We start from the raw sequence: 8,363 nt of genomic DNA, 5'->3' as shown, positions 1-8,363 counted from the left end.
TAGAGGAATATAGCCTCATAAAAAATCTAGAATTAACGCTGGAAATGTCTGTTTCTGTTTATGACAAGTTAGAAATTATCTGCTATTTATCAGTATTCAATGCAATTTAGATAATAAGCGCTGATGCACAACTATTTTAATCTTAAGCACTTTGAAAGGTCCAATTCAGTTGTAAATATACAGAAAAACGCAGCAAATCAAGTTCATATAAATATAATGCAATCATATAGAAAGATTAAATCCAATGACAATCCAATCTCACCCTAAATGTAACACGTGATAGTCTAATTCAAATGTTCTCTATATTAGAAAATCCAGCCACTTGAATGTAGTTGTTGACTTTGCAGCTAATCCACAGGGAAAGCTAATAGCTGTATAAAGTTATGGAGGATTTTGCAATAAGCAAATCTACTTACTCTTAATGAGCACCGGGGGTGGGTGGGCGCTGGGGTTACCCCTTTATAAGCTGACATAGTAAGAGATGCATGCTGCCATATTTAAGGCTTAGGTTTTAGATTAAACACTACAGTCGGTTATGATAAAATGCACAGCAGCACAGCATTATTATTTTTGTTAATTAGGGTTAGTTTTAACGATGCCAAGTGCTCACTTCAGTCCAACCTGTTTGACAGAAAATGAGAAAGACTTTGAAAGACAACACAACAATGCATTTCAACGGTTTATTATAAATAGAGGGAATATAAAAAAATGCTGTAAGTCGTATATTTACACGGTGTATTTAATAGGACAAAAATAAATAAAAGGTAGAAAAGCATATATTTCTAAAAATAAGTTACTGGATTCACAATGAGGCAGTAAAACCGCTGGCGGAGCTTGAGTCTGTTGTCTGTCGGTCAGCTGTCAGCGACCGAGAGATCAGCCCCAGTAATCTCTTGGAACCAGCGGGGTGCAGAAGTCTTTACCACACATCTGTTTCAAAAAAGAGAGACAGCGAATGAATTAGGTTGGACAAAACATGTTGTTGCACAAATAAATAAGAGTCAAATGAGTGGAGTAAATGTTTACAAACCTGACAGGAGGGAAGGGATGCTGGTGGCGACTGCAGAACCCTGTCCTTGCTCACGTCTCCCTGAGGGCCTTCACTGTACTGCATTCGTAACGTATTCACTCCAAAACTACATGGCCCAGAATGCAGTGGTCTGTTCTGGCTGTAACACAGGCCTGAGTAGAGGTTCTGGTCCTGCATAGCATCTCCAGCGGAGGGATTTTGGAAGTAGCTGAGGACGTCAGGAGAAGAAGGGTCACTGGCTGAGGTGTCCACTTGTTCCCTCCTCTGAAACAAAGCCTCCTCGCTGAGGCCCAGCTGAGCCGACAGGTAGGAGATGTAGCGGATGGTGAGACGCAGAGTCTCTATCTTCGTCAGGGTCTGCCCGACAGGTGCCACCGAAGGCGGAAGGTAGGACCTGAGGTGGTGCAGAGCCTTCGTCAGATCCCTCATCCTCAGCTTCTCCTTCTCGCTGGCACTCTCCCTCTGCTTGCTGCGAATCCTGGAGGTCCGGCCTGACTTGCGGCCACGTCCGGACGGGGAGCACGGCGAGGACTTGAGGCACTTGGCCGCTCTGGGAGTGGACTGTGGACGCTGCCGGTAGGACGGCGAGAGGCTGGAGTCCATGGAAAGGACGGGCGAGAGAGTCTCCGGTGACGAAATGCCGGAAAGGTCCGTGTCGGAGGACCACTGGTACTGCAGGCTGTAGTCGAGCAGAGGGACAGAGGAGGTATCCATGTTGTGGAAGAAACTCAGTGGTCTGACTGGAAGACTGGGAAGCTGTGAGTGCTGCTCCGCTCTCTTCCACTGGTTTATAAGTCCAGGCCAGGCCGCAGAGGTGTGAAGTGACACCTCTGCAGATTCTGACTACACGCTGTCTAAAGCAGAGGCCACAGCCCCTGAGTGTGCGCACACACACACACACACACACACAGAGACACAGACACACACACACAGGCTCCAGCAGTGGGACCCTGTGGCTCGTCTCAGGCTCCTCTGTCTCTCCCTCTGCTCTGGGAAAGTCCAGCTCCAGGAGTGGAAGTGTGAATTTTGACTCCTGCTGAAAGCAACAAACATTTTTTACTTTTTCTGGGTTTTGTCTCACCAGGAAGCCAGATGCATTCTGCACATGTTTGATGGCTTGTTTGTGAACTCCCTTCTCTTTGGTTCATTTTGGAAATATTCAAGTCCAACAGTTAAAAAACGTGAAGTAGAACACAGAAATCGTCTTTCTGAGTACACACAGTACCGTGCAAAAGTAATAATAGATTTTGCAGATTTTCACATTTTGTGAATCCCAAGAGGGTTTTATTGGCGTTTTGTGTTATAGACAAGCACAGGGTAGTGCATAAATGGGGGGAAAAAAAGGATATATGGTTTCAAACTCTTTTTACAAATCTGTGGCACACTTTCATATTCAGCCCTTTATTATATACAGAAATCTTTCAGTGCAACTCTATGTCTATGAATTTAACAATGGAAGTGTTAATAGTTTAATTTAATCAATCAAGAAAATGCAGTGGATGACCAGAAGAAAGCTCTAAATCAAATCAATATTAGGTGTGACCACCCTCGGCCTTCAAGGCAGCGTCCATTCTTCTCGATTCTTTAGCGCACAGTAGCAGAATAAATTAGTGGCCAATCAAACGTCTCCCTGGTGGTGTTGAATGATGGATAAGTATCTGCTTGTGTTGCTCAGAGTGGAGAACGCCATCAATCCCGGCCAAATCTCCAACTCGGCTGAAATTCAGCTCCAAACTTGCAAGGAACCTCCACCGTGCTCCACTGTTGCCTGCAGATATTATTGTACAGCTCTCCAGCCCTTTGTTACTCAAACTGCCTTCTGCTACAGATTTTGACGGTCCAGATCACCTGCTGCCATGTTTCTGCACCCCAGTTCCTGTTTTTCTGCATAGTTGAATTGCTTGTGCTGCTTTCCATGTCCGAGGTATGTCTTTTTGGCTGCACTCTTCCACAAAGGCTACTTCTGGGCAGATTTCTCCAGACAGTAAATGGTTGTACCTGGGTCCTACTAATTTCTACCAGCTGTGAGCTGATGGCACTGCAGGACATAATCCGATTTCAAAGGAAAATTAAGCTTAATGTGTTTTTCATCTGCCGTTTCCTTGGCCCGCCACTGCATCTATGATACTCAACGTTGTACGATTCTTTGTGCTTCTTCAAAAAAATCTTGAAAAATCCATCTTGAAACACCGATCTGCTTTGATATATTTGCCTGGGAGAGACTTTGCCATTGCAGGACAACTACCTTGTGTCTTGTTGGTTTGCTCAGTCTTGCCATAGTGTGACATATCTGTGACATGAAACCGTCTTATACAACCTAACCTGGGAAGCAGAGTTTGGCTGTTCCTCGCCTAGTTTTAAGCCTCCTACACAGCTGTTTCTGTTTCAGTTAATGTGTTTTAACCTACAGGTTAATTTTATGAGCGTTAGCACCTGTTTAAGTTATTTGGTTGATACAGTCCTACAGAATTCCTCACATTGTGCAAATGTACCTGTAAGAATTGTGGGTTTGAAGGCAAAGGGTAGTAACACCAAATACTGATTTGATTTAGATTTTTCTCTAGTTCGCCCACTTTGCCTTTTTGTAAGAAATAAACATCCATCCATCCATCCATGAATGAGTATTTTAACTCCAAAAATAGGCTAATTAGATATACTACTACACTTGAAATAAGATGATGGCAATGACTTGTTCCTATTTTAAGAGCAAAAATCTTATTCCATTGGCAAATCATTTAAAATTGCTTGCTCAAATCAAGGACAAATACACTCATTTCATGAAAATGTTACTCATTTTTAGTTCCTTTTTTTGTAGTAGAAACTCACAGTTGTAACCAATCTTGTTTGCAAAATAGTTTAGGCTAAGTCTGACAAGAAGGAAAGTTTCTGCGAAAATAATTTTTCAAGCTTTGCTGCAAATCGTCAGTTTGACTTTAGGCTGGACTTTGTCTCTTGACTCGTCCAGTTTAACACAAATGTGCTTTGACTTAAAACATTACTTTTTAGCTCTGGTTGTATGTTTTGGGTTGTTTTTCTACTGAAAGGCAAACCTCCACCCTAGTCTCTTCTCTCTTCTAGCAGTCACGTTTTCTTCTAGGACTGTTTAGCTTCCTCCAGCTTCAGCAGTGGCTTTGGTCTGCCCAATATTCCGTCAATGAGAGATTTGTTCAGCGTAAGACCAATAATTGTCCTGTCAATGTACACCTGAGCTTTGGATTTTTGCAGCTCCTCCAGAGACAGACATCTTGTCTGCTTCTCTTTTGTTTTCCTTGGCCAGCTTGTAAAGCTGAACGGTCATGTATTGGTAGGTTGGCAGCTACCCTGCTCAATACTTTTTTCAGATGATGGCTTAAACAGACTTCTGTAAGGAATTTTAACATTTGGATATTGTTTTACAATCTAAATCTGCTTTAAACTTCCCCCACAACTTTATCCCTGACCCATCTGCTGTGTTCCTTGGTCTTTATGATGCTGTTTGCATACTAATGTTCTTTGAACTGCTGTATTTTTTACTGGCATTAAGTTACAAAGAGGTGGACTTTGTTTTGTTTTTAATTAGCGTTGGTCTGAAGGCAGAATTTTATTTAGGGGTACTGGAGTAAAGAGGATTGACTTCAAATGTGTGTCCCACACTGCAAAAAGGGAACTCAAATTAAGTAAAATGTTCTTGAAATTGTTGTATTTTTCCCTGATTTGAGCAGATAAGTAAGACTATTCGCCAATGGGATGAGTATTTTTACCCCTGCACTTGAAATAAGATGATGGAGATGAATTGTTCTTATTTTAAGTGCAAAAATCAGCAAAGTTTGGGTATCTCTGTGCAAAACATTTTACTTATTTTGAGTTCCCTTTTTGCAGTGCATTTTTCAATTATTAACTGAAAAAATAAAAAAAATGCATCATAATCTAACAAACTCCATAAATCTCCAAGGGGTGTGAAGACTTTTGCAAGGAATCGCACACAAGATTTAATGAGGGAAAACGTCACAGAGTTAAGAAACTATAAATAGCTTGGACACAGGAAAAATAATGTAAAGTTATTTTTTTTTTAGTTTGGTCCCTGTTCATATTCGGCTCACACAGAAAAGTATGCATGCAGTTCTCTGAAACAGTCAACAGAACAAACCTGGTGCTCTGAGGTAGGATTGGTAGCGTCACCAAAATCCCATCTGATTACTATCAGTATGTCAGAACATTTGGTTTCGGAGGTAAGCATCCTAGCAAAGACTTTCCTACTCCCAGCATGAGCTAGAACAAATGAACTGGACACACCATGGAGCTACATAAACATTTTCATGTTACAAAAGGTTTGTGGCAAAGCAGGACAGATGCTGAGCTTGTTAAAAGGATCCAGACGGTGGAATACATCTAAACTAAAGTAAGGATGGATGTACAGAGATAAAAGTTATTAACCAGATTGTTGGCGCTTTTGTTTCTACTAAAGAGACACCATACTACTTTAACAGGCAAAGCAATGCATATGCTGCTCACAAGCTGTGAATTAAAATCTCTACCACCATGCTGAAGAATGAGGAGATTAAATTTCCTCTGCCTTTGACCTCTTTTCACTCCAACTTTGAACCTGACACCATCTGCTTAATCTGATGATGTTCTCTAATGGACATCCCACCATGTCTTACCAACAATAGCAATCAGAAAAACCAAGACACGAGCTTCCATCTCGCCCAAACATGGGGTTGAACTTCGCGCTTCTGCCCCCCCCCCCCCCCCCCCCCCCCCTGTTTTATGCTTGTGGGGATTAAACGGAAGAAATAAATAATTATAAATGTAAAACCTGTATGATGAGGGTTAATGAAGCCTGATATTATCCAATTAGAACAGAGGTGTGAGGGTTTCACACTGCTGAGAACTGATGAGTCTGGAGGCGTCACTTCACACCTTAGTGGTGAGAAGCCGGAGCCCCGGACTGGTAACCCCACTTTTCTCCCCATCGTCCCACACTTCTTAATGGAGAAAAGCTGGTAGAATGATCTGACTTTTTTAGATGAAAGACACAACTGTTAACTGAAAGCTTAATTTATTGCATTAGCTCTATTGGAGCATCTTTGGAGTGAAATTGAGAAAACGCAGAGAGATGTTTTTTTTTTCACCAGAAATACAATCTAGTTACTCGGATGTGCACAATAAATGTAATAATAGTTTAAATAATAAGGTGGGTTTACAAAGGAATGAAATAATTTCATGAAGCTCCATTTCTGACCCCATGGTCTGTTCATTTGATAACTTATTTTCTGTTTGGGTTCATAATGATTCTGCCTAGTTTTCTTCTTGAGAAATTTTCTGAGGATTATAGGTTTGGGTTGGATGTATGTAGAAATCAGTGTCTATAGCTGCCCCCGTGGTTCGGAGGATTAAGATTAATATTGTAAGGTTTTACGCTACCATACTAAGTACCATTCACTGGTTTAGAGTTATGTGTACACTGTGTCACACTGAGGGCAGAGTGAACCAGAGCTGAACCCGCAGCTCGACCCTCTTAGGCATCCCGACCAAGGTGAGGCTGTGAGAGCCTGGCTGGGAGTTTGGCACCTCCGGGTGGACGCCCACCCACAGCAGCCTCACAGGCTCGGCTACTTGCCACCTGTCTGGGCCTCCTCAGTACCCTCGACCCCACGTTAACCTCTAAGTCGCTCCCTGCACTGGCAGAAATCGACAGATATTGTGTGTTTGATTTTTTTATTTTTTTTAAATGCACTATAATGTAAAGTGTGGTTAGAGTTTTCTTACACTTTGTACTTTGTTTTTGTTAAATATAGGACCCTGCATGCCACATGTACATGATGCGTCATGATATCATAGCATACAATGGATTTTTTATTTATCTTTGGACAGAAACAGTGATTCTACATCAAACAGACCTCAAAAATACTGTAATCATGATCCCTACAATGCAGCTCAACAACTGACTATCCAAACTGACTGACCCGCAACTGTATGAGATAACACTGCTGTAAGACTGTAGGTAGCTGAAGTCCGTTTCAAACCTGCAGTACATTATGGTTTTGTCAAGACAGTGTCGGCTCTAAATGAAGCATATTGTTTATTACGGCAATCGCACTAGGTCAGACAAAGAAATGAACATCTTTACATGAACTGCCACCAGCCCCCATTGCCATTCTCAGAAGCTGAGCTTGCTTTCTAGCTCATCAATGAAGTTGATCTTCGAATTCCTTATCGCTGGTAAGGGACATCACAAAGTTCCTAGGCTAAACTAGCCGCGAGAGGAAGCATACAAGCTCCTTTTCCTACCTCCTTCCTTGTTGACTGCTCTATTCAGACAGCACTTATTCATTGTGACCGCTGACACACTTCTGCTTTGGCTAAAGAGTCCTGATATAGGTATTCAGATGGAACCTTTGCTTCTGAAATACCTTCAACAAAAATACAACATTCCCCAATATCTTAAATACTGGGAAGGAGAAAGCCCTTGTTAGGAAAAAAAACCTCTGCAGATTGTCAAGCCATGAAGGGAGGACAGCAATCATGAAGGTGCTCTGGTCAGATGAGGCCAGAATTTTTTTTTACTTTCTGACCGACATGCTAAACTGTGTTAGCATGAAAACTAATGCTGCACATAGATGTACGGAGCTAAATATAAGCCAATCCTGGAAGAAAACCTGGTAGAATCTGCACATGTTTTGAGACCTTTGTGGAAGTTTACCAACCAAGAGGATGATGACTCTAAACATGGAGAATGTAGAGACACAGCCCAAAGTACTTCTAATTGTTTTTGAGACAAAATGGGGAAAGGTTCAAGGGGTATGAACATTTTCCAGTAGAATTTGGCCAGTTTTTGCTGAGCTAAAGATTAAATGAGATAAAACTGACAGTTTATATCACCATAAGCTGTTTGTCACTGAAGGTGCCACTACTCTTAGGCTAAGGTGGATTTTTACCCTAGATATCAAAGATGGTGAGGTTATTTGTCTTTTTAATTTGAAAAGTTCTACTTTGGACTGCTATTCCAGTCCAAAACTGTACCCTTTTTTTCAAAGACAATGCACCATTGCTGGACTGAAAATTACTAAAACTGTCTAGCTTCACTTTCTGTGGCCACAGGGTTAAGCACCGTTCATCCCAAACTAGCCTATTTGAAAATGTGTCGATTGTAATTGACAGAATATTTTTCAGACAATAATTTAATGTCTGAAATAACTTCTATGGATCCAACAGAGGATATTTATCATGTGACCTTTTCCAAATATATCCTTAAAACATAGATTAATGAAGAAATAATCTAATGCTACATGTTTGTTTTGCTATTCTTGCTTGAATGTCCACATTTGTACTCATTACAACTAGATTTTAGGCT

At 41.3% G+C, this 8,363-nt stretch overlaps 1 protein-coding gene across 1 annotated transcript; it reads right to left on the bottom strand.

Moving 5' to 3' along the window:
- Nucleotides 1-666: 666 nt before the first annotated feature.
- Nucleotides 667-2,161, bottom strand: LOC105930469 (mesoderm posterior protein 1). The gene is made up of 2 exons (XM_012868700.3): nt 1,031-2,161; nt 667-930 (listed from the first exon to the last, which is right to left on the bottom strand). Exons 1-2 carry the CDS (start codon nt 1,742-1,744, stop codon nt 877-879), a joined length of 768 nt encoding a protein of 255 aa, XP_012724154.2. The 5' UTR covers nt 1,745-2,161; the 3' UTR covers nt 667-876.
- Between the last annotated feature and the right edge of the window lie 6,202 nt (nt 2,162-8,363).

This window comes from Fundulus heteroclitus, chromosome 4, assembly GCF_011125445.2.
Source record: "Fundulus heteroclitus isolate FHET01 chromosome 4, MU-UCD_Fhet_4.1, whole genome shotgun sequence".
Taxonomy (NCBI): domain Eukaryota; kingdom Metazoa; phylum Chordata; class Actinopteri; order Cyprinodontiformes; family Fundulidae; genus Fundulus; species Fundulus heteroclitus.
Note: the sequence above shows the minus strand (reverse complement) of the source record. Positions and strands in the feature narration are given on the sequence as shown.